The sequence below is a fragment of the Macrobrachium rosenbergii genome, chromosome 4 (genome assembly GCF_040412425.1).
Source record: "Macrobrachium rosenbergii isolate ZJJX-2024 chromosome 4, ASM4041242v1, whole genome shotgun sequence".
Lineage (NCBI taxonomy): Eukaryota > Metazoa > Arthropoda > Malacostraca > Decapoda > Palaemonidae > Macrobrachium > Macrobrachium rosenbergii.
The window spans coordinates 35,358,937-35,386,598 of record NC_089744.1 but is presented as its reverse complement, the minus strand read 5'-3'; the positions used below and the strand labels follow the sequence as shown (position 1 = coordinate 35,386,598).

Genomic DNA, 27,662 nt, shown 5'->3' with positions numbered 1-27,662 from the left:
CACGCATCAATATAATTGGAAATAACTGAAGATTAAAAGAAAGTCAGATATTTATTAAGAATAATAGAGACAATATAAATTTCTAGGAGGACTTTACAGACAGATGCAGTATCGAAGAGAGCATTTCACTACCACGATGGAACCATCCACAGATTTCAGGAACATGAGAAGTTTTTCCTCCCGTCTTAAGTGATCGTCAAAAGCCTTCAAAAACGTTAGTCTGAGCTCAGTTTTCCTACAAAAGGGAGAACATCCATTTTATGATAATTCTCAAAGGAGAAATCAGGTAAAGGGTGACGCCCTAGGAACCATATTTGATCCATGATTATTCCTGATTTTGTCAACCTTTTCCCAGAGTGCTGCCGAATTTCAAGGACCCACTAATGTTGCGAAAAAGGATAATCACTTAAGATGAATGCTGCACATTAATTCACATTTCTGATAACGGAAGTAGCTTGATAAGTAGAAGCTGAACAGTTCACACAATTATCTAAGTTCATTCCGCCTGTAGGCAGACTATATGCCTGCATCTCTTCTGGCGGAGATATTTAGATGGTCATCAAACTTTCCACCTATTGAGAGTCTCAATAGGTGGAGAGTTTAATGGACATCGTTCTCCTTGATAGATTTGAGGGTGGATCTCAGATCATGTTTCGGCCGGGAGTAAGATGAGTAAAACACCCTCAATTCTGTCAAAAGTTCGTTTTCCTCTTCTTTGAAGTCGTAGAATTTGCAGAGCATATATACGGAGATCTTGAACCAGAGTACTTGCTGTGGAGTCTGCACTTGCCTTCCGTTCATTGGCATAATTAAACTATGGAGCGACTTCGGGATCTTTTCTTTGTTATTTTTTTATTCCCCCTCATCCTTCCCTTTAAATCTTCTCCCAATTTCTTGACCAAGTGTGTCCAGAAATGGGTACTACACTTTCACACGATAGCACTCCTCCAAAGTCTATGAAGTGTGATCTGTTGTTGCAGACATAGAGGTATACTTGAACCTTGCTGGCACTTTTCCTGGTCTCTTCTGACCTGGAACCTCCTCTGGAACCTTAATATCTGCATCTTGTGCCTGTCGAGTAGCAGTTTTATATATAACCTTGAATTCTTCTTCTGTCCTTAGCTAATTAAGTCTTTTCAGCAAACCATCAGTGATCATATATGCAGATCGTAAGTCAGGTCTTGCTGTTGAACAGCATTATGAATAGGACTCGGACTGTCGCTTCGGACTGTGGACCGACAGTTAGGCGGAAATATGCTATTGACAAATACTGGTCCAATATCAATCAATCTATGTATAATATGATCCAATGAAATTATTATTTCTGACAAAAATGGCACCTTAGCTATGAAGAAGAAACAGGGCAGGGGCTCAAGCACTCCAAGCTCGCCCCCCCCCCCACTTGTGCACGTCCTTGATTGAGACTGTAATAACAATAATAATAATAATAGTAATAACTGTGAAGAAATTCGCAGTGAAGTAAATGTGAATATATATAAGAAATATACATACAAACGAGAGATTTCGAGAACCTGCTCGATTCTCCTTCTCAGTCTCTAATTTCTAATTATATTTATATTTACACCACTGTGGATTTCCTCACCATTTTGGTGACTCGTGATATTATGAGATTTTCATGAATAATAATAATAATAATAATAATAATAATAATAATAATAATAATAATAATATCTATGATCCGGAGAAAATCTTCATCAAAGCTTTCAAAACGAAGGGAATCATTACAGTCCACGATAGAAGAAGAGTCACATCAAGCTCTCTTCTTCTTCTACACGCATTGTTATGAGACACGAGTGACTCTTGATCAGTCGTTGATAGGATCTGAAAACCGTCGCTTTATCAGTAACATCAGTGTTATTCTTCGATCCTCTCGCAAGGAGAACTCACTTCTCTTACTTTCCGGAGAGAGAGAGAGAGAGAGAGAGAGAGAGAGAGAGAGAGAGAGAGAGAGAGAGAGAGAGAGATGTACTTGATAATATTTCGTACAAAAAGTACAGTAAAATATTTAAATCGTGCAGCCTGAATACCGCAAGTTTCTTAAAAAAAAAAAAAATAGTAACTTTGAGCGCAAGCTAACATAACGCAAAGCATGTCAGGAATGAATTTTGGTTGACTGATTGAATTTTGTATATCGGCGTTACGACACTTAGGGTCAACAGAGTCTTTGGATAGAAAACGAAATTTATAGTTTAAATTACAATTAAGGAGAACTCTGTGGATATAGACTTTCAGTTTGCTAATAATACAAAATCGTTATTTTTCTTATATTAGAGGGAGCTTTATGTTAGAGAGAACTTTTAAATTTTCTTTCCCGCAGGTCTCAAAGCTGAGAAATCATTGAAAACCATTATTTTAGTCTAACTAACATCCGAAGGCCATGGAATAGAAAAGAACAGAATATAGAATCTAGGCCAAAGGCCAAGCGCTGGGACCTATAAGTCATTCAGCACTGAAACTAAAATTGACAGTAAAAAGGTTTGAAAGGTGAAACAGGAGGAAAACCTCAGTTACACTATGAGGGTGGAAAGTCAGATGGAAGAAAGAGAATATGAACGGAAGTACAGTAAAAGGAATGAAAGGGGCTGCATCTAGGGGCCGAAGGGACACTGCAAAGAACCTTAAGTAATGCCTACAGTGCACCGCATGAGGTGCACTGACGGCACTCGTTAACATAAATACAGTTTGTCTGCGGAACAATAGTCATGCGTCCCATAACTTCAATTACAACACTTGGGCTAAATTATTTCATCGCATACGAATCTGTCGCAAGGACGCCAAGTCCTCTTAACGAGAGGACATTTACGTAAGAGCATTTGCAGACAAAAAAAAAATCGCAATTTGTGTTTTAATCGAGTTCAAAGATGATTTTCTGTACTTTGCCCTCTGAACGTGGTCTTTAACAGTAAGGCGCATATATATATATATATATATATATATATATATATATATATATATATATATATATATATATATATATATATATATATATATATATATATATTATATATTAATATCTGCTGCACAAGATTCAACAGCTACAGCATGAATGTGGAGGTGACGATTGTCTTTTTTTTAAGCAACCCACGAAATCGAAAGCGAGAGAGAAATTGTCTCTCAATGATGATCATTACCTAGGAGACATATCTGTGATACTTGTTGGTCGAAACCAATCGTGAAATCAACCTACACTGGACATCAGTATGAACAGATCAAGAGAAAATAAACGGAACAAAGGCTTATATGCATCTTCTGATTCGTATTCAAGGATGTACAATAATCTGAAGCAAAACCTTTTACTCTGTTATACTAATATGAAATCTTATTTCAATTTCTGTTTACAACCGATCACGAAGCATATATAGTGCATGAAATAACGAGACTGCTGGATACGTAGATATATTTTGAGATCATTCACACAAAGTTTCATTAAACTCATGTTGAGTTTTGTAAGGTGCCGGAACAATAGCATGAATATTATTCAATTTCCAAGGCTGAATTTCCTCAAGACTGCAGGAAAACAGTAAATGTGTGTAATCACCGACTTTTACCTCTCCCCAACAAAGAAATCTGATCAGGAATTGAACGCCATTGGGGCTAGAAGACCTGTGTTCAGTAAAATATTCCATTTCCGATTTGATTTCATTCCCAATTCACATCTCCACTTTTCGTCTTATACCTTTGGGGCCTGCGGTCTTTTCTTTTACTAACAAACGCCCCCCCAAAAGCGAAAAACTTCCCCCTACCCCCTGGACATATCCTACCGAGACAAGACCACCCCACCCCGCCCCGAAAAGTAGCCAGCCAGCCAGCCGGCCAACCGGCTGCCCAGGATCCACTCTGGCCGGCAGCAGCAGCAGCAGCCGTCGGTCAGTTAATCCAAAATGTGGGAGAGAACGAACTCTGAGCCCTGGGCGAGCCGTGTTTCCGTTGCAGCCTCAGCTGTAATGGACCCGACTGATGGAACTTCCGTGGTACCATGTTGATATATATATATGTGTACATGTGTATGTATATATATTCATACATGTATACATAATCATACAAATAAATAACAATGTATATGTTTACAAATATATACAGTATATGCATAGATTAATGCTATATGTATAGACATGGTGCAGTGCATACGCATGCTCTCGTGTGTACATATGTTTGTTTGCCTATACACACATACATACATACATAAACAATATATAAATATATATATATAATATATATATATATATATGTACAGTATATAATATACATGTGTATATATATACATATAGGCCTATATCTGCAACGTGTAAACTGGTGTATATTAAAATACAGAATAGTCCAGTTTAATTCATTTATGTACACCAGCGATTATATTACATGTTAGTCCTTATGATAAATAAGCATTGAAGCACAGAGACGCAGTCTATGCATGTACAGTAAGTACCGAATCCTTAAACATTACATGAATGGTATTTGTTCAGCATTTTTATCTCGAATTTCATCAATTTAGTATGTTTCCCTCCATCAAGAGCCAAATTACAAATAAACAGTGTTAACAGTTATTTATCAGTAACTGTCAATACTTGAGGATTTCCGATGCTACAAACTTTCACCAAACCTATCCACGTTTATTGTTCTGTTGGTTTAGAAAGTCTTATAATTTATGTACTTCGTGAGTCTATCTGTTCACCATCCTAATATCTACCAAGGTTGTAGATAAGATATGAGAGAAAGAGAGAGGGAGAGAGAAGGGGGGGAGGGGGAGATGGAAATTCGGATAGGAAGACTTTTTACACGCACAAGAAACATATAACTTCATATACGAGTCAAGTAAACCCTGTGACGTAATTTTTAGGAAATGACATATCTCCATCGACCTTGGAAGCCGTTAATTCCGTAAGAAAAAACTGACTATGTCTGAACCATCAATACGACATATCTCACTTACTTATCGTAATCTAGATGACAAATAGTCAGAAACAAGACATGACGGAGTAAGCACGCGAGTATGTGGGCGCCGAGCTCGTAGGAAGGAATTAATTTCCTGTATATTCATCGTAAAACTCAGCGGTGAAAAAAACACGCGTCCATTGCATCAAGCTCTTGCTGATTCGTTACGCTCCTCTCGGATATGCTGTTAATGCTGTTGATCCTATAACAGCCGCGTAATTTAATTATTCGTGTTTGTCGGACATAATACGCACGGGTATTCGAGGACAAGCATTCTTCGACCTCGGACTAGATTATTAGTTTCAGCTCCCAAAGCAAAGCTGTTTACTTACATTAGCTTGTGAGTTTCTGACAGAAGGTTCTCTGTTCAGAAAGAGAAACTGGACGTGCCGATATTTTCATCGTACTAACATTATAGGTTTTCAGATAATCGGTTTAACTTTATTTTGTCCTGATAAAGGACTGCTATCCCGTATGAGTACTAAGACTATAATCTTCTTACTTTTATTGTTGGGAAGATTTTTAAATTTATTAATATCATCATCTGTATGAAAGGGAAGCCGTTTATTTATTTAAGGAGACGCGAACTGTCTTAGTACAATTGTGTTACAGTGATACTCTCTCGGCAGCAATATGACGGACAGACATAGTTCTACTTCTCTCTAGCTATTATTATTGTTAATTTACTTTACTTATTCATTTTCATTTAATGATAATGCATTTATACATATACTGTTTGTAAATATAGAGACGAAAAACTGTCTTTGAGAACTGTTCAGAAAATATCAATGTAAGAAAATTCGTCTTAGTAAAAAAAAAAAACAATAATCCTTACATTTTCATAAACGTGAGGATATTCACAATTTAAAAATCTGCCCCAAAAGAAAAGCAAGAAGACTGCAAACAGACACAGGGTTCAGACGGGTTAGTGATCCCTACCAAGACAAAATGAACTCGAGCGGAGCATCTGAGAACATAGAATGCTAATACAATGAAATTTATTGACTTATCTTTCTTTATTTGTCACTTTCTTCTCTTTGTTTTCTTTTCCTTTACAGTTTGAAACTGGCTTTGCAAATAAATGGGGTTTTGGATACGTTAAGCACAACTGCTCATCTTGAATAATAATAATAATAATAATAATAATAATAATAATAATAATAATAATAATAATAATAATAATGGTTCAAATCATAAAAGGTTCTAAAAGTGTAAGTGAAGTTTAACTATTTAACACTTAAACCTTGAAAATGAATAAGGCAATGGTTTTGCTGGGTGGAGCAGGAAGGTTTTTGGCTGCGGGCTAAGCTTGGGTTTCGCAAACAGAGAGAGAGAGAGAGAGAGAGAGAGAGAGAGAGAGAGAGAGAGAGAGAGAGAGAGAGAGAGAGAGAGAGAGAGAGAGAGAGAGAGAGAGAGCTAACGATAATTAACGATAAACGAAGCTGTAGTAATGTTTTCGTAGATTTTTCATTCATGACTTTTTTTTTTTTTTTTTTTTTACAGCAATATCAAGTGGTAAATGGTAATTTGAACACAGACGGTCTAGAAATTTCTCATGTTTTCCTAGTGACACCTTATAATGGTAGGGGGGTGTGCGTACTGGTGTTGGGGGCTGGTATTGTACAACATGTTTCATTTGATTTTTCATAAACGTCTTCAAGTGAAACTTCATTCTGCCTAATTCCATGGGATGATCATTGAACGCAAAACTCATTTTTTTACAATACAAGATTCTTTTACAATAAAAGACGGTATGAAGTAACATATCTGACTTCGCCTCTAAGAAACGAAAGAGAAAGAATGGTTTTGCTATAATGGCCCCTGTTCCTTCCGATGACGACAGACCTGTCTTTTAAACCAAAACCATAAAAACTGAAACTACAAAAAAAGACTCCTAAGATCGCTCCGCCAAGGCCAATTGAGATGAGCCCCTGTCATAAAACAAGTGTAGCTTATATCGCGACCTTGATTTTTAGCCTCTGATAATCAACCCACTACCTTTATTATCATGAAATCACATTTATAATTTGTTAGCGCGGAAAGAATACCCATAACTGGCTTCCCCTGGAGGGTACTCAACTAGAGAATTTCTTTTAATGAATACACCAGATACGATGCATAAATTCTATACGCCCGTTCTTTAGATGTCTGACTAACGCGCGCGCACACACACGCGAAAAATTTAACCTTCCAACTTTGTTGATGGAGGTGATAATTGGAAAGTATTCGACGTACAGACAAGTATTATCACGTCCTGCAACTTATCAGAAACAGCAATAAATAAATAAATTGTTTGGTAGATGAGGGTACTACTGATTGCACTACAATTCCCATTTATACGTGAATGAAAATGAAGTCGTTTCCCCTTGCGGGATGGCTGCACTGAAACAAGAGACTGGTCACTGCCACACCCATACCTTCATTGCTGTGTCAGGGATGAACTGCCTGTATGGAAAACTTTTACATCAGTAAGCTTATCAGTACCTAATCTGTCAAACCCCCTTAACATCGCATCATTCACCTCCACTTTGCTAGCACTCTTGCATTTTCTGCATATTAGACTTCCCTTTCATTACCTCTTTTCCACCATCTATCCAGCACTTCCCAAGTCTTCCTCTTCTTACCTCTCCTAAATCATCCAAATTGCACACTTTTTTTTTTACCCATCTGTTGTTCTCAGTTCTTTCCATGTAGCCAAACCATCTCCCAATACACACTTTTCACTGCTTCTTAAAACCTCCACACTTCTCATTCTTCTTATGCCACATCTACTACTCAAACAATTCATCCCAGCAGCATAATTTTTTTTTTTTTTTATACTCAACAGAACACTTTACTACCATAAAGTAAGGGTAGCTCATAACTCCATCCATTCACTCCCAAACTAGCTTCCATAGACATTCAAATTCTCATCCCAAGATTTTGCCCACACCCTGCTACCTTTCTTTTTATACCTATTCTGTGCCTCAGCTCCTCTCCAATCTTTTTATCATCCATTACTTTTGCTCCCCAAAACCTATATGAATCAAATATTTCCATTCCTCCAATATCAATATTGACATAAACTGCTCCATCATTCTGGTTTCCATTTACCATCTTAAACTTTAGTCTGTCAAACACTCTTAGATCGCTGTCGCAGGGCGAGTAGTGCGTTGCCAAGTGTCTCATTGTTTTGTTTAAAAGTTTTGACTTGGTAGAGCCTTCTCGAGTGGAATCTTTAAAAAATATATATTTATTTATTTAAAGTTAATGTCGAATACATATTTGACTTTACACATTTTCATTAACAACAATTATTTTTATAAAAACAAAAGAGAAATGGCATAATTTTTGAAACGTGGTCAGCGAAGGCATTTAAGAGTAAAAGGCCAGCTCGGTCAAAACAATAACAACGGTGGTCAGTCTGATTAAGCACAATCGTGCTCACGCAGCCCGTGTCACCAGACAGTACGGATAGTCCAAGCGAAAACGAATCTCCCCACCGCCAACATCTTCAGTCTCAAGCCAAGGAAATTTATTATAATGTATTAAAATACTTCATTTTGGAGAAGCAACTAATGTTGCAAAGGCCATTAATCGCCCCTGAAGCAACGAAAGTCTCGGAAATGACGATTCGTCGAATTAGCAAAATTGCTAAAGAAACTGAGGAGACATTTGAAACTGCAGTGTTCCGAGAATGGGAGAGAAGGAAAGTCAGTACTGTAACCAGTCCAGATGACTTCGATACAGCTGCTGTACTGAGAAGGACAAATTTGGGTTACTATGACCGGAATGAAAGTTCCTACTATTGATAGTGTTGATAGATGTGAAAGAAAATATTGGATTCAGTGGAAGTAGGGAATATCTAAGGAAAGTGATGCACAGCATTGGTTTTCAATATGCTAAAGTTAATGGCCGAAAGTTCCTAATGGAAAAAGATGATGTTCAGTGTCTGCGAACAAAGTTCTTGCGGCAAATGGATGATGCAAAATGGAAGGGTCTTTCAGTTATATATTTAGATGAAACGTGGGTGAGTCAAAATCATAGTGCTGGCAAATGCTGAACTGATGCGAGCTCGTCTAAAGCTACAGGCCTTTAACAGCCAACAGGAAAAGGCGGACGCCTTATTGTTTTGCATGCAGGGATGGTTCTGTCCCAGGTGCGAAACTCACTCTTCTTGCAAAAAACGACGGTGATTATCATCATCAAATGAACCATTTAGTTTTTGAAAAATGGTTTAACAAACAACTTCTTCCAAACATACCGGCATCATCTGTTATAGTTATGGACAACGCCCCTTATCATTCGGTAAAAGTAGACCCTCCACCGACATCGGCATAAAAAAAAGGCGACGATCGAAGAGTGGCTCGTGAAAAATGGTGAAAGTTCAGGAGATCACCTGTTGAAAAAACGAACTTTTACAGATTGTAAAACTACGCTTGAACTCCATCCAAAACAGATATGTAATCGATAAACTTGCATCAGAGTTTGGTCATATTCATACGTCTTCCCCGTTACCATGCATTGCCAGTACAACCCAATAAAACTTATCTTGGGCCAGGTAAAGAATGATATTGCAAAGAAAAATAATGTTAAAATGGCAAACCCGAGGGAACTTCTCAATGAGGCACTTGATTCAGTGACTCAAGAAAACTGGAGTAGAGCCATGAGACAAGCTGAAGCGTTTCAATATGAAGACGCAAGAAAGGACATTGTTGTTGATAAATTGATCGACTCCTTCAAAACTGAACTCGATTCCTATGACGAAGACTCCGCCTGAACTTTATTTATGGGCGCAAGGGTGTTTACATACAATTTTATATACACACATAAACAGGATTATTAACGTATGTTAAGAATGATTGTACGTATGTATATGTCTCCTGTTCAAAGATTAGATAAATCCATGTCATTTGTATAAGGAACATTTCCAATCAAGATATAAAACACATTAAATAACATTTTCTTCTAAATGATGAATGGTTTATTTAACCTGCTGAGACAGAAAAAAAATATAATCACACAAACAATAAATAACTGCAAAAATGGTATACGGATAATCAAATGAATTAAAAAGCTATTTCTGCCATGCCACCCACACAAATTTCAAGAGTTTAATGCACTAAACACATTATGGTATTATTATAAGAACTATTATTATTATTTCATAAACCACACAAAGAAAGAGAAATCAGCAAAAACAATCAGTGTATTCAACGCTGTTTCTTAAGAAAACGAAGTAGGCTATAAATGACAGATCTCGAAGCCCTCACCATTTTCCTCGTTAATCCCTCTGTCGTCTGTCTACTTTTTCAACCATAATCTTTCCATTGTAACATTTCCTTGGTAAATGTTACTATTAAACTTTACGGTCCTTAAATTCTTACGGTCTCCCCTATCATTTGCCTTATACAGTACAAAGGAATAGCCTAACTATCATTCTTGCCCATTTCTTCAAAGCCTTTCTCTCATTCAACCTTTACGTACCCTGTCCTCTGTCTACTTTTTCAATCCTAATCTTTCCATAGTAACATTTCCTTGGTAAATGTTACTATTAAACTTTACGATCATTAAATTCTTACGGTCTCCCCTATCATTTGCCCTCATACAAAGGAATAACTATTATTCTCGCCCATTTCTTCAATGCCTTTCTCTCATTCAACCTTTACGTACTCTGGTCAGCCAGTCAATCACAGTTTACCATCGCACTATGGCATCTTGCTTAAAATTCAGTCAACTCATTGCGGCAACCATTCTTCGGCCTTCTAACTGATCACCTTTCGTTCCCAACACCCGTTTCAACGAGTCATTTCTTCATACGTTCTCAGCACTTCAAAAAATTCTTATTCTTCTAACGTTCTCAACACTCATTTCACAGAAATCCTTAACGTCAAACTTTCATCATTCTTATGTTGTACAGATCTGCTCTTTCTCTATCCTCTACTGTAAACAAATCAAAATACTGTACTCACTTTATCAATCCCGGACTGCATTCGTTATCGATGGCTAAAAGTCCTATAGTCTCCATTTTTTACATGTCGGAGCGGGTCTCGGCTTACCAGGGGTGGCGGGGCGATCCCCCCACGGCCACGCAAGGGCACGATGTCAGAGGTACGGTGTTCAGATTCGGACTTCAGGGATGCCTACGACAGTTACGGGGTACTCTAAGCTAAGCCCACAGCCAGATAAAGGTAGAGACACGCCACGTGACGCCTCCAAATACATTGGCTCCCCATCTCCATATTAACCTGGTCTCTTCCTCTTCTTCCATTAACAGAACGCGATAAAAAATACTTTAACTTCTCTGCTAAGGAAGAAGATATTTGTCATCTACGTTTACCGCAGTCAACCAGTTAACAACACAACTGTCGAACCTCTAAAGAAAATCAAAACCAGAGGTTTCATACGATTTACCTTATCATCTCTTTTTTTTCTATTTTTAAGAAATATCGAGGCTCTCTTACTTTAATAGCTTTTCACATTCATTGGTGTCCCATTGTCTCGTCTTAATTAAATATACATGTAATTCCTCCCTTTGTCATTTTCTTAATCACTCATTTGGTCACTTCCAAAGTTCTGTCTACTAATGTGCTCTCAGGTCTTTTCTATTGAGGAAGAGTTTGGTCATTTTTTCATTACGGATAATTTTGAACTTGAGTTTTATGTAAGCATTTTAGGTTCATAATTTATATATGTAGTTTTTATGTTAATAAACATCTGTTAAAGTGTATATGGCTATGAATTCAACATTAATTACGGAAACCCAACTCTTTTCCCTTGATCTTCGTAGATAGAACTGTAGGGAACGATCCTTTGTTTACATCGCCACGGGAAAAAAGGCAAGAAATCACGGTGTTGCGTGTGTGAAGGACGTAAGCAGTGACTGCAGACGTGTTAGAAGACTGTTTATATTGATCTAAGTCAGGTTTCGGTATGTTGACAACTTACTATATATTATTGACAGACTTTTACCGTAGTATTGCCCTCTTAAGTAAGTTGCCTAAGAGTAGCTTTGCATGCTTTTATGATTTAGCAAAGGTTTCCTAATCCAGCCTTGCAAACTAATTGACAGTCTATCACCAATACTGGGACGAGACCATAGCCTATATCCTGTGCCTTCTAACACACCCAGCCTAATTGCCTAGGCCTAGACCTAGAAGTGAAGGGGTACAGAAGGGGTCCTTCTTGTCAGGATGGGCCAGTGTGCTAGAATTTATGGCACTCTGGGTCTGGTTAAGATCTGAGGGGGGAATGAGGTTAGAGAGGGAAGGTTGTCATGTATACTCGGCGGTAATGCATTTGGTCCATCATTCCCTACGGCAGCCCTTGGGAAGTATGCAGGGTGGGGGGACAGGGATAGGCATTTGGTAATTTTGCCTCGTAGCAAAAACTACCATGGAGTAAAATTACTCAGCATGCTCAAAACCACCTGAAAAGTATATAACTGATTAATTTCTTTCTCTTTGCTGATTGACAATTTTTGCATGATGTGTAACCTTTTCTAAGTACCCAGTAGATGTGAACGGTGGCACGCCTACCTTTCTCTTATAGTTCTTAAGGTGACGGTCATGTGTCGCCCCAACCACCTTGAATTCTTGTTACCGGTAATTTAATCCAGCCAGTCATGTGCTATTGACCTATCCTGGATCTTGACCTAGGCCTACTGATTTTTTAAAGCCGTCCAATCAGGAGTAATCAAAATGGTATGATTCACATACATGTGCTCTGATCCAGTTGCAGCTTCTTTTCCATATCTTCCAAAGTGGAAGCATTTGACATGAATTATTGTATACTGTTACAACACCTGATGAATGGTATAGGAAGAATGTTTCATGTAAAATTCTGCCATTTTTTTAAATAATTAAACCGGGTCATTTGCTTTAGAGCTATCAAACACTGCCTCCCAAACACATTTTGCTGTCCTGACCAAATACAATATGACACAGTTCTAGCACTTCTTGATCAAACCCCAAGCACTTGAAGACTTCTAAAAAACTATTTTGAATATGGTAAGCAGTTCATTTGTAGTTTTAGATAAATTAGAATGATGATACTCAAGGATTTGAACCTACAGCCACAAAGCAGTAGCTTAGGCCAGTTCATGTGTTCAACGCTAAGTGTTAGTTGGGGGTTCCAGGGTGGTTGAAGACCCTCCAGCCAGGTCAAGGGCACAGCACCCTAAGTCAGGTTAGGAAGGTACGTTCTGGTTAGGTCAGGGCATGAAACTCTAGTAAAGGTTTGGTTAAGGTTCATTTGGTTAGTGTGTAGCTAGTGCCATAGGCCTACCACATGTCCAAACAGAAATTGGGTCCAGCCAATAAGTTTCCATAAGTTTCCGATATTCAGTGTTACTTGGGGAGTCCAGGGGAAGCAAAGCCCCCCTGGTCAGGTCAGGCCATGGCACCCTAAGGAAAGTTAGGAAGAAAGGTAATGTCTGGTGTCGTCAGGACACAGAATTTTAAGGTAGGTTTGGTTGGTCTGTTTTCATGGTCAGATTTCTCATGCCTATGCATGTCTCCCCACTCTGCATCCACTCCTGGCTATGAAAGACTTTACTCATCCAGTTATAACTGTTTGTCTGTCTTCATTGAGCTGATAGTAAATTTCCCAAGCCAAGGAATCATTTAAGTTATTGGGGATTGGTAGAGACTCAGTTTGCTTACTAATCACTATTTGCCTGAGGTTTCAGTTGACTGGCCCTTGTTGCTCAGGCGAACTTTCATCACAGGCTGGTTTTTATTGGTCAGGCAAACTGTCATCACAGACTGACCTTTATTGGTTAGGTAAACTATCATCATAGAGTGAAATATGTGGGTCATATCTGACATTTAACCTGGGCGTTATAGGCTACAAGCTTATATGACTATATATTTGCATTTGCAGTGGCTGATGCATCATTACTCATTAATTTAGGAACCAAATATGGGAGCCAAATGTAGAGATGCCATACATTTTCCAGTGCAGTATTTGAAATGCTCAATATGTTTAGCATATGATTTTAATTCACATATTACAGTAGTTATTCTTAAAATGCTTTCTATATACAATCAATGGAAACTTTTCATTATCCCACATATAATTAATTATTTCTCTGTTTGAGTTCCACCTGTGCAAAGCAAATAGAATATAATAATATATAACAAAAAGCTATAAACATTAACATTAATCTATTAACATCATTTTAAAGTCAGTGCTTGTTTGGGAATTTTGTACATGCATGAATGGATGCATCTAAAAATAACCAATTGATGTACTGTTGCAACTTATGTAAAGACAGCTACTACCTTTTTTTTAATGGAGAGATGTACTTGATGGGCCAGTTGATGTTAGAAGAGATATAGTTAGTCTAAAGTTGCAAGAGTACCGTATTGAAAATTTCTAAGTCTCAGGTTAATCTAGTAGCCCAGCTGTAAATGGTTATGGTGTTCAAGTGTTGCTGACCTGTGTTTGAACTTTTCTTACTACCAACATAAATCAGTGTGTGTATTCTCCATTTTCCATTTGCTTCAATGTTAGATCAGCTTGGGCAATTTTTAAAAATCATTTATATGTAGTTTGTTAGTATAGATTTGTAAAGATGTTAATCCTGAAGGTAAGATGATTGGTATTTAGGGGAACTGCAGAGTAGGTATATTAATGTGTACTTTAGATGGTTTTTTTTTTTATTTGAAGGACCAAGAAAATAAAGGGGCCAAGAGTATAAAAGGTGAAAATGATGAAATTAAAGCTAAAAACATGAAGTCTGCTGAGATAAGGAAAAATAAGGACCCTCCTGTATAATCAGTTAGAGCTAGTAATTACACTGTTTAGTTACAAGCAGTCCCATCTCTCACCAACTCTTGAAAGGTAGGGGAACCCTTTATTTTTTAATTCCCATTTCATAATCCACATTTCTCTTCAAGATTGTAGCGCTGGCCCCCTGACATCTCTGCCTCTTTTAAATTAAATGTATCACTTCCATTTCTGTTTTCCTAGTCTCTTAACCCTGGACAGGTAACGTCGAGAAACCGTCACAATTCAGGTAGCGCAGTGTACAATTGAGCACCATAAACTTTGGCGGCTTCTACCAGGGCACCCATAGGACTTTTTTATTATGTTTTTATACTATAATATACCCTCAAGACTCTAGTTTCTAATGGTGAACAAGAAAAAACACACTGAATAAAAAAAAAATACCTTTACTTATGTTAAAGGGAAATTTTCCTTAAAACTACACCTGCAGACACTTAATAGACACTGTACGCTTATAACTAACAATTATCACAAAAATCACATTGGTCCTTGAAACTAGAAGGGTTGAGGTATCCAACGAGACCAAGTTTGTCGAGATTGACAAACAACTGGAAAATCTGAAAAGAAAAGAAAAAGCGGATAATTTTTTTATATACAAAATCATGAAAAATTTTTGCGTAAAAGGCAGGCTATATGTAGATTAGTAATACTTGTTGGATTTGGATAAAATTTTGCAAAAGTAATCTACAATGATCCTAGATGATGGCAAAAATGTAAAAAATTATATTTAGTAACAATAAATAGGTGAAAAAAAATTCAGGAAACTTACCACACGTTATGGCAGCTATCACAGACGTAGTTGATGTGATTGTTGCAGGCAGGGTGTTGGCACTTGCCACACAGAAGCTTAGTCTTGGCATTTGAAGAGGAAGGGCAGTGTGGGCATCTGTGACGTCTGTCACTTCGTTTTGCAGGAGGGTCAGTGTCATGTTCCAGTTCCTGGACGTCAAAAACTGAACAAATGAGGGCCATCACGTCCCTTGGGAGGTACCTCTTGTGCATAAGTCGATAGAGTGCCCAGTCACAGCCCAGAGCCATAGCCAATTCCATGGTAAATGCCCTCCTGGTGAAAGACTTGTTGCCTGGCAAGTTTTGGAGAATATAGAAGGAGTTATGCACCACAATATTCAGAATCCCAAAGAAGACACATACGGGCCACCTCCAGGTCTTCCTGCTACATGTCATGGCAGAACATATTTGGTCAAAGATGTCAACTCCTCCCTTTGTGGCATTGTAGAACATGTGTAAATGACTCTTCTTATCCTCAATAATTGTGGGATTGTGATGCACTGTCGAAAGAATCTGGATTCTCTTTGTAGGCTTTATATGTTGGCACAAAAGGGTGACTTTGTCCTCGTAGTTGTAGGCAGCCACAGATTCTCCAATTTCCATCTTGAAGGACAGCAACTCTGAAGGAATGTAAGGTTTGGGATGAATTGTGCCAACTAAATGCATCCCAAATTGACGAAGACTCCTGGCTAGGGGCAGTGAAGTAAACCAATTGTCAGTCGTGACAGTTCGTCCACTTTTCCTAAAGGGGGAGGTCAGCTCTGTCGTGAAGTACTCTCCCAAGGGCGTACTTGTAGCGGTGGTCCCTTTGCCCAAGTGGGGCATTGCATTGCACATATAAAAGGTGTCTGTGTCGCAGACCATCACCAACTTTATGCCATACCTAAGAGAAAAGAAAAGAAACAAAAGGCAATCATTAGTCATCATTCAAAACTCAGAAATAATCAATGAAAATAAAATTTACATTATATATATATATATATATATATATATATATATATATATATATATATATATATATATATATATATTGAATTAACATAAAACTATTTTTAGTCATCAATAAATATGTAGGAATTATGAAAATAAGATTTCATTGAAGTAAATGTAGTAAAATTTAGAAAAAATATTAAAACATATAACTTACTTGGCTGGTTTGTTAGGGATGTACATCCTGAAGACACACTGTCCCCTGAAGGCGAGGAGCTGCTCATCCACAGGAAGATGCCCACTGGGTTCATAGTTGGCAATGCAATTTGCAATGACCTGGTCCCACAAACTCCGTATGGCAGCAAATCTGTCGGTCTTGACACGGTCCTTTATCGTGGCAAGGCTGTTGAACCGTAAAGCCCTCAAAAGAAAGGAGAAGTGCTGCTCACTCATGACATCCCTGTAAAAGGGGCATCCATAAGCCTTGGAAAACATCTTCCATCATGAGATGATTATCCTTACGTGCCCCTGTCATGATCAGGATACCATGGAAGACACGTAACTCCATGAGGGTGACGTCCTTGAAGGTGGGGTCGTCTTGCCACTTATACTCGTTCCTTAAGATGAGGATCTTGTCGTTGGTGTGGACGCATACCTCTGCTAGCAATACATCAGGCAAAAACTTTGAAAACACTTCGGCAGGAGTTTTACACCCGAAGACGTTCATTGTAGGGCCTGCATTGTCAAATCTATCTGGCTGCATGATGGGTGACAGTGCAGAGTTTGGCTCTGAGTGCCACTTCGTCTTGTCCTTCGTCCAGTACGAGTCCTTCGGTAACCTCTTCAATGGCACACCTTCAGCAGGGCAGAGAGGCCCTCTCCTTCTTTTCCTACTTTTGAGCTCCGAAGGACTAAGGGAAGCCTCAGGATTAGATGCTGAAGAAGGCCCAAGAGCAGCAGCTGAAGAAGGCCCAGATGATGCTGAAGAAGGCCCAGGAGAATGCAGCAAGGGAACCGGTTCACTAGCAGACAAATCTTGGAGAACGTAAGGTTCCTCATCGTCAGGATCATCCTCCAAAAGGGGGATAGCCTCCTCCTCCTCCTGCCACGTGAGGGTGTCATGCAGGTCGTCATATACGTTGCCTGTCTCATAGATGATTTGTGAAGGTTCCTCTTCATCACTGCTCTCAAAAAGGGAGCTCAAATATTCCTCCTCCATCAGGAATATCTTCGCCATGTTGAAATCTGGAAAATACAAGAAAATGGAAAATTAGAAATTAGCCTAAAAATCATGTTTTCACTGCCCTCCAATGCAATCTGGCAATAGGTATGGTTAGCTACATCACTCACCGATATTTTCAGAAAATATCACAAAAATATTTCAATAAATAACAATTCAGCAACATAAAATGCAAAACTTTTGCAATTGCATGTCAAACCACGTACAAGGTAGAAGTGTGTCAAAAATGCACCATAAAAATCTTCTTTTGAAATAACAAATTGTCAAGGTTACTGGATAATTTTATGTCATTGTTCCTCTTTTCTTCAGATATTTGAAAGCTCGTAAGCCATTTACAATGGAAGATATAGAAGATTTGTTTCAAGATGATGGAGAAGTGTTGGCACCAAGGTATCGTAACTCTGTAATGCCAAGAGTAAGACATCGCAAGAAAGCAACACGTCAAGAGGTAAAACATTAGAGCTATTGTTGAGAATTACAGGTCCCTCACTGAAAGGAAGTTATATCATATGAGACTGATCTTTCTTAAAGTTTGTCTAATACAGTAGTTTAGACGATTGTCAGTAAATGACTAGTAAAGTAGTCCAAGTCATTTGAAATTGTGTATAATACAGTCTGTTGCTTTTCTCTTGTATTCAGGTTAGTAGTAAAAGTCTAAGGTTATACAGAAATGCAATGGAGAAAAGAAATTAGACCGTATTCAACTTAAACCCTTTTTAGTATGAACATTAATTGTTATGTGTGATTAGGCTATAAATGTTTTTACCATTGATGTATCATATTCAGAATGCATATAATACATGCATCAAATAATCATTAAGTGTTCCTACACAAATACAAAAATGATACAGGCAGGAAAAGTAGACTATTCAGAATTAATGCAAACTACTGCTGTGTTTTCTTTGATGGGTAATGAATAGCAAGTAAAAAGTGCGCCAAAGTTTTCTGTACAGCATATAATGCTGTATGAGCCGTGGCCTGTGAAACTTTCAGCCACTGCCCGGTGGTGGCCTGTCTTATGGTGTTGCCAGATGCACGATCATGGCTAACTTTAATCTTAAACAAAATCAAAACTCCTGAGGGCTAGAGGGCTGCAATTTGGAATGTTTGATGATTGGAGGGTGGATGATCAACATAGCAATTTGCAGCCCTCTAGCCTCAGTAGCTTTTAAGATCTGAGGGTGGACAGAAAAAGTGCGGACAGAATAAAGTGCAAACAGACAGACAAAGCCGGCTGGCACAGTAGTTTTCTTGTACAGAAAACTAAAAATGTACTACTATAGAGTTGTTAAGTATATACTGTACTTGGTTCATATCTTCTTTTACCTTTGGTTGCTATTTCAAGTTATCAAATGAATGCTGGTATTCCCTGCCTGGTGATCTTATACTGTACTGTATTTGGCATTGTATTGCCTATTACAGTACCAGTAGCTGATTATGGTGGGTTATGGCATGTGGAAGTTGGCGATGTAAATGATAAAAATGTCTTGAACTGACCATAGATGCGCAGTATAAATGATTGTAAAATCATTGATAATCTTGACATGTTCTAAATTTGGTGTTTTTTTAAGAGAATGTTATTTGTTCTCTCAGAATATATCATTGTTGAAATACTATGTATGATATTTTTTTCCTGTACTAAATGGTTCATGTTGTGATATATCAGAAACTGGGTATAGTACAGTATCTTAATTATTTTTCACAGAGTTATATTATGTCAATTGGATACACCGAATACAGAAAAAGCACTGACTAACTAGAGAACATTGAGCCTAGTAGATTACTGCAATAATTACACAGCATTATAGTGTGTTATGCATGACTAATGATCATTAGAAGAAATAAATATCGATTGCACTATGGGTATAGCCCCAGAAAGAGATATGAGAAGTTTTTTTAAGAATGCAGTAAAGGTTTAATGGTTGTAATAGACAGTTAAGGCTTAGGATTGCTGATGAAAATGGAGTGCAAATAATTAGATTTGTGCCAAATAAAATCTGGTAATTGGAGATAACCTTTTCCAACAGGAAGACATTTATAAATATATTTGGATATCTCCAGATGGCAGTTATAGAATTCAGTTATGTCTTATTGCTACATTGAAGTTGAAAATAAAAGCATCCCACTCTACCAGTTACTGTACAGGCAGTCCCCAGTTTACAACGTTCCGAGGTTACGACGCTTTTCAAATATATTCATCAGAAATTATTTCCTGGTTTACAACACATGTTCCGGGGTTACGATGCTTACGACACTGATCCAACGGAAGAAATATGGCTCCAAAACGGCAGAATAATAAAAATTTGGAGGTTTTTTTGATGAAAAACTCAATAAAACTGCAGTTTACGTCATTTTCAATGCACCAAAAGCATTAAAAGTAAGGGATGAAGACTGTTATTTGTAGGAATTACTAACCTAGGTCTCTGTCTTAATGGATGAAGTGAATACTCCACAAGGTAAAAGTGCAGTGCCATCAGTGTCGGACTTGAGAGACCAATTTCCATTGCTCCTTTAAGTACAATACCCATCAAGACTTTGGCCAGGCAGCACAATCCTGGTCAACAACGATGACCCCAGCTGTGACGTAGGTATAAAAATCAGGAAGGCATGTGATATATGGTACCCAAGGAACTCCTCTACCCTGCCAAAACAGGATATCACAAGTGAAAATGTTTTATAGGGCACATATGAGGTCTTAAGCATTGAGAGGGTATGGGGACCTTTAGAGACAGCATTCATCCAGGGTCACTCCTCCTGACCTAGACAGAATGCCAGACTTGTCATTTAGTATAACAACAACATGATTTCAAGTCTGTTACATAAAAAAAAAAACTTACCCTATATGTGCACAATACCTTAAAGATGTTGATTATGTTTTTTCAGTCCCAGTTTCCATTCCTAGGGGATATCTCGGTTCCTACAGAAGTATGACTACAACATGACCTGAAGTCTGTTATATAGAAAAAAAACCCTGCCCCATATGTGCACAATACCCTAAAGATGATGATTTTGGTCTTTCTGTTTCAGTTCCCCACCCTAGGTCCCAGCTCCTACATAAGTATGACTATAATTTGCTCATCTCCTGACTCAGACAGAGCCATCAGACTTGCTATTTAGTATAGCAACATGACCTCACGTCTATTATATAGAAACACCCTGCCTTATATATGCATAATACCTTAAAGATGATGATTATGGTCCTTCTGTTCCAGTTCCCCATCTTAGGGGATATTCCAGCTCCTACACAAGTACGACTACAGTTTGCTAATGTAATTGGATTTCATGCCACATTCAAGGGGCTGCCATGAGGAAGCACTATGACGATACCCATGGCACTCTTCTAACTAGGCAGAACTTTATTCAGGCCACCAATAGATTGGTACTGCTCCATGAGGCATGATATATATTAAGGTGGAACCTTTATCAAATGTCTTACAAAAGAATTCCTTCCTGCCCATCACCATGAGAAGACCTTTGACACTAACTACCTGGACTGAAAATCTTAGCACCCTGCATGAGCAGTGACCCTGATTGTCTTGAGATTGCAGCATTGCAACCTTTGCATTCACCAGTACCGTGTACGACAGTACCATGTAAATACCCCCATAAACTAACTGATTATCGTATGTTTGTAATTATGTGCTGTGCAGTTTACAGTCTTTTTGTCATCTTTCTTTGTTATAGTAAAAAGAAAACCAAAAGACTGGACTGTGTCGATAACCAAATGTGTCTACACCCTCCATTATAAGATGAATATAGTTCATCTTCTGAATGATTTATGTCCCACAGAAAGATAATTACAGGATAAATAAAGAAAATGAAGTATGAAATCTTCTCTGCAGATGCAGCCATTATTTTCAGTGAAACTTGTTCAAGAGAGGGTCTCTTCCTAAATAAAGATAATAGCAATGGAGATGATGATGGTTAGCCATATCATATATTGTGTATGCTGTGTAATTAACTTCTTAAAAATATCCAATCATGTGAAGTGTATGTTTTCAGTTTGTGATTTTTAATCTCTTCTGATCACTAATGATACAAGTTTTACAGAATGGAGAGTGTGAAGTTACAGATTACTGTGACAGCATCATTCCTGGAACACAGAAGATATTTGTGAAAACATGGGGTTGTGCCCATAATAGCTCTGACAGTGAATATATGGCAGGACAATTAGCAGCATATGGATACATAATTACAGGTGAGTAATGTGTCTAATTCAAACATTTACCTATGATTCAGGTTGAAAATGCAATATTTTTAGTTGTCCCAATTTTTATATAATTGACTTACCAAGCAATTGCATAGCTAACAGCTTCCTACCACGGCAGACCAAAAATTAAAATTTCGCAGGTAGCGAGACCATCGCTATAGCTGGTTCACTTAAGGTAGATTCTTGGGCCTATGAGACGTTTGTTTGGCGGCCTCTGATTAGCTGGTACCAGGAGGTAGGCAGCTTGCTCACTGTCTCATTTTTACGTCTGCAGCTCAGAAAACAAGCAGTATATTTATATTTCTTCATTTATCTCACTGTTTGCACAAGGTAGGAAAGTTTTGGTCATACCATAGGATTCGGTATTAATTGTACAACTAAATCATGATTTCCTGAAATCAGTAAGATAAAACAAAGGAATTATGTGTAAAAGTGAAGAGAGAAGCATTTAATTCTTTATACCTGTTTTTACTTATCATTGGATTTTGCGTCATTCATGCGATCAAGATAAAATAAAACTTGTGTTTTCTTATGATAAATTCACCCTGAATACACTGGTGCTTTCAGATTTTAGATGCTTGTAATATGTGAAGAAAAAATGAAGAATATGCCTTATTATGTTGCATCTGTTCTTGACTCAGTTTGGCAGTAGTGCTGAGAGATGGTGATCCGCAAACCACGATAGCTTGAGGCGCAGTTGACAGTTGCCAATTAGTGATATGAGAATTTTGCAGTTCGTGTGGATGAGCCTTCTTGGAACTCTGGCCTCAGTGGAATCTTTTGTGAGGTTGGGCAGACTTTACCTGAGGCCCCTGCAATTCTTCCTGAAGGCAAATTGGTGCAGGAAGACTCAGTTAGACTCCGTAGTCTTCCCAGTAACATTGGAGATTAAGGAGGATCTTTGATGGTGGTTATCCTAGGAGAGACTTCAGAAAGGACTCTCTCTGTCTCCTCTGAACCCCAGCCTAGAATTCTACTCCGGCACCTCAGACGTAGGGTGGGGAGCCCTGTTAGGGAGTCGGAAGGTGTTGGGGACGTGGACCGCAACTCAGAAATTGCTACATATAAACATCAGGAGTTGAAAGTCATTCATCTGGGCCTTCAAGCTTTTTCTCACTGGCATTGGGGAAAATTGTTGCGATTTACTCAGACATCACCACAGCTCTATCCTACTTTCGCAAGCAGGGGGTCACCCACTCTTTCACTCTCTACGAGGCAGCCAAAGACCTTCTGTTATGGGTGGAGTAGAATCAAGTTGAGCTACTCCCAACTTCATGCAGGGGAAGATGAATGTTCTGGCGGACCAGTTAAGTCGCAGTCACCAGGTTCTCCCTACAGAGTGGACATTGCATTCCAGAGTCTGCAACGATCTGTGGAGGCTTTGGGGCAAGCCCTCCATAGATCTCTTTGCTACTTCAAAGAACAACCGACTTTCTCTCTTTTGCTCGTCAGTCGTGGCCCCTTTAGCTTGGACGATGGACACAGTGTTGTTAGACTGGACAGACCTAGACATCTATGCCTGTCCCCCCCTTTGTGATGATTCAGGAAGTGTTAAACAAGTTCAGTTCTCATCAGAACGTCTTGATGACACTAGTCGCTCCCTTCTGGCCGAGGAAGGAGTGGTTTCCGGACCTGCTGAAACTTCTAGTGGATTTTCCGAGGCTCCTTCCACAAGAACAGTCAGTCACTGCTCAAACAGCCACATTTTCACAGGTACCATCAAGGGTTTTCCGCAGAGCAAAAGGATTTTCACATAGGGCTGTAGAAGCTATTGCTAGATGTAGAAGAGCTGCTTCTATTAAGCTCTACCAGTCCCAGTGGACAGTGTTCAGAAGAAGGTGTGCACAAATTCATGTCTCCTCTTCTGAAACCTCTGTAGCCCAGATTGCAGACTTCTTGCTCTTTCTCAAGACTGTAAGGAGATTGTCACCCTCTACAATTAAGGGATACAGGGCTATGCTTAGCTCAGTGTTCAAGCACAGAGACCTTAACCTGTCTACGAACCAAGATATTAGTGATCTTGTCAAGTCTTTTGAGACCTCCAAGACAGACAATCGCTCTTCAGTCTCTTGGAATTTAGACATGGTTTTAAAGTGGCTCGTGAGCTCCTCTTTTGAACCTCTTCGTTCTGCCTCCTTTAAGTCCCTCACTCAGAAGACCCTCAAGGAGGTGCAGTTTGCTCTTTTTCACTTGATTTCCTCGCTAAGAACAAGGACATTTCTCATCCCTGGCCCGGCTTGTTTATTATTAAGAGCTTGGAGAACATTCTTGGGCCGGAAGAAGAGGAGAGACTTATTTGCCCTGTGAGGGCCTTGTGGCTTTACATCCTCAGGACTGAGAAGATCAGGGGTTCCTCTAGCAACCTCTGGTGTTCGGTGAGAAACCCATCTCGCCCGCTCTCTAAGACCACCCTTATCTTGCGTTCTGTTATATGTCATTTTCTTCCATTCTCCAATCGACTTTTGGGAGATTGAAATCTGTGTTTGCTTTGCACTACCTGAAAGACATGGAAGCAGTTTTTGATAATTGTAGTACTGTATATTAGGGCCTTTATCCGTGGCTGGCATGTTGTTGGGAGAGGAAGCATAGTGGGCGGGAACTGTCCCTCTACTGTCTTCTCACTTTGGTTTTTTCAGGCGTTGAGTTATTGGGAAGCCTGGGGGTACAAGCATACCTGGAGTACCCACCAGATTTTTATGGTTGGGGTGTTGGTTGCCCAGTCAGCGGTCGATGTACCTCCACACTGCAAAGTACCCAATACGCCATGCCCTCTACAGGTTAAGATGAGCGCCGACCAGAGGCAGTATTTACCTGTAACAGCTCTCTTACCAGGTAAGGTACAACAAGCATTGTCTCAATGCTAGCAAACTTCTAGTTCAAAGTCATTATCTCTTAATGGTTTGGATTAGTTTTATGTCCATCTAACCTGCCTCCTCTCAGTGTGGAGCCAGCTGTGTAATTGCTTGGTAAGTTACTTATATAAAAATGACATTTTTATAATAAAATAAAGTTATATATATACAGGTACTTACCAAGCAATTACTTAATCAGAGCCCTCCCTCCTTCTCCACAGATGTACGTATTTTGGCTCAAACGAATTTATGTTTTCTGCTGAGTTGTACTTGTCAGTCCCAGTAGTGGGTCGGACCCTGTCACCTACACTAGCGATGGTAGCGCCACCGCGAAATTTGAATTTACGGTCTGCCATGGTAGGAGGCTGTTAGCTATGTAATTGCTTGGTAAGTATATATAAAACTTTATTTTACTATAAAAATGTCATATTCTGTTTGAATTTAATAGAATGTTAGGAAATTAAAATGCAATTTATTCATGTAAGCAATAATTAATTGTCATATGAGACAATAAAACTTAAGATTTGCAGGTGCTTATGTTATCAGTTTTGACACTGAAACAAAGTCCTGAAGTCAGGATAGGGATACTCGGCAAAAGTAATTCATAATAGAATTGAATAATTATAACAACTCAGGGTTGTACTTTGATAGCATTGTATGTGTGGATGTGCATGCACCCACACAAAAAGTGCTATACCTAACATTACTGTGCTCGCCATCGTTCTTCGTTGTTTTAATTAAATGACAGTAATGATGCTGATGAAATGTAATTTTGATATTAAATATTTATAAAAACATAGATAATTACACATTTAAAATCTTAAGTTGTTTCCTAACAAACCCATAAATCATAATTAGCCATAATTCACGTGTCAGAATCTCCCTAGCATGTAGCTTCTGGAGTTTTGAAGACAAAAGAATGGCTAGGAACATAACCACTGAATGACTGTGCTCGTGTTTACTTTTAAGCTATTTGTAGGAAGGCTGAGCTGTCCTTACTCTATCTCATGTTTAGTTAACAATAACCATGAGAATTCTCTCCATCTTCTTTATGGAAGTAGTGGACTTTGTTAGGCAGTCCATCGTCCAACACTTAGGAGATAAAGCTTACTTTCATATGAGAAGGAAGGTATTTCAAAACTATTTCCTGTTTTTTGGCTTGAATGGACTGGTCTGGCAAAAGGCTGAGAAGGCACCCTAATGACTGATTGATTGTCACTGATACAACAGGACTTCGGCAAGATAGGGCTAGCAGCCCAGTTGGAGGAAATAGTTCATTCCCATCCGTTGAGGCAGCGTTTCTGGAGACGAAGTTTGATAGATAGACCACTCAGCAGATCTTGAAACTTTTGTTCTGCAGTCCATGAGAATCATCTATATCCTTCAGCTTAGTGGTGTTAGTCCCATGATAGGACACCTGTCTTCCCTGGAGAAATTGGTACAACAGGGTTGCTACAGCTGCAACTTCCAGAGTATTAGTCAACTGTGGTTCTCTCATACGCTCACTCTTTAGCCATCTGGAACTGATAAATATTTACCATTTGTACTTGTGAGTCAGTGTCTTCTTGATGTAATGCCATCTATTGTGAAAAATCATCTACACACAGTCGTGAGTAATTCATAAATGGAGTAGGCTTATTTACGAGTCTGTGTGAACTGATGTTATTGGTAACAAACTGAACCGCATAGGACAACTCTCAAATTGTATGTGAATCATTAACCATGACTTATTTGTTTCTTTCCCTTTTGTTTTCAGAGAAATTGTCAGTGTCAGATATTGAAGGACACGGGTCTGTTGTTCCAGGAACTTAAGCTTTTGGAGACAGAAGTAACTGCTTTACTTTTGGAGATAGAAGTAGTAACTGCTTTACTTTTGGAGACAGAAGTAACTGCTTTTTGCATCTTTTTCAGCATTTTTAAAAGGCCCTCATAGGAGGGTAGTTCAGCCCCTGAAATGGGGCCTTTCTTTTCTATTTAAAAGTTTTACCAAGGGTCCTGATATGCCCATTCACAAGGCCTCCCTTTGTCATCCCTATAAAAATAGCCTTCCTTGTGGCATATACCTGTCCTTTACAAGCTTCCATGGGTTAATTAATGCTCATTCTTTTGCCCCTAAGTTTGATGCTAAAACACAGACTTCTAGCAATCAGGATTCTTTGACTGACCCATTTTCTATTTTATCATTGTTATTTGATAATCTGTGCGTGTGTCCCATAAGGAACTTTCAGCACTATCTTAAAAGAATTATACAGCTCAGGAAAGCTGAGCTAGACTCTTACTGTTCACTAACCAGGAGTAAAGATGTTCCTCCAGAGCATGGTTTCCTTCTGGTTATGGCTCCCTCTGATGTCTCCAGAAGAAGCCTAGCGATTGAGAGTTACAGTTTATAAAATAAGGGCAATCTCAGCTGATCTACCCTTGAGATTTCAGCAGTGGAGAAGATAATCTACTTCTGCCAGCTTTTTTTGAGGAGATTTTATGTGCAAGGAGTTGGAGGTTTACTCATTGGGTTCATTAGCCCAGAAGGAGATGTAGTGCATTTCTCTTCTTGTTTTTCCTATCTATCTCAGCTCTGATTGTTTTCATTCACATGAGATATAGATTTCTGGGATTACAATTTGCTACATCTCTTGAATGCTTGGTGTTGCTGCTTATCCTTTTTATTATTAAGTACCTCGAGTACAAACTAATACCTCACTCTCAGTGTGTTCATGTCCTCAAAGGAGACTTTGAGACTTTTCTGGACACTTGGTTCTTGATCCTTTTCTGTTCTCAAACACTCTTCAAAGCCATCAGGATTCACAGTGGCTGGATATTATCCTTTGTTTCCTACCACTTAAATAGCAGTTTATGCTAAGTTTGATTGATGGGTTTGTCATGAAACAGTGGAGGTTTTTAGAATAAAAGCAAAATTCTTCTT

General features: G+C 38.7%; 1 protein-coding gene across 2 annotated transcripts in view; it reads left to right on the top strand.

The window, feature by feature from the left end:
• The first annotated feature begins 11,498 nt into the window (after window positions 1–11,498).
• LOC136832678 (threonylcarbamoyladenosine tRNA methylthiotransferase) overlaps window positions 11,499–27,662 on the top strand; it is a 49,339-nt gene continuing 33,175 nt past the window's right edge. The window contains exons 1-4 of one of the 2 annotated variants that reach the window (XM_067094044.1): window positions 11,499–11,593; window positions 11,720–11,860; window positions 17,990–18,128; window positions 21,731–21,878. In XM_067094044.1, the coding sequence (XP_066950145.1) occupies window positions 18,018–18,128; window positions 21,731–21,878 (259 nt within the window). In that variant the 5' untranslated portion in view covers window positions 11,499–11,593; window positions 11,720–11,860; window positions 17,990–18,017. Of the gene's footprint in view, window positions 11,594–11,719; window positions 11,861–14,601; window positions 14,776–17,989; window positions 18,129–21,730; window positions 21,879–27,662 lie in introns of those variants that run through there. The other variant, XM_067094055.1, reaches the window with a different exon arrangement.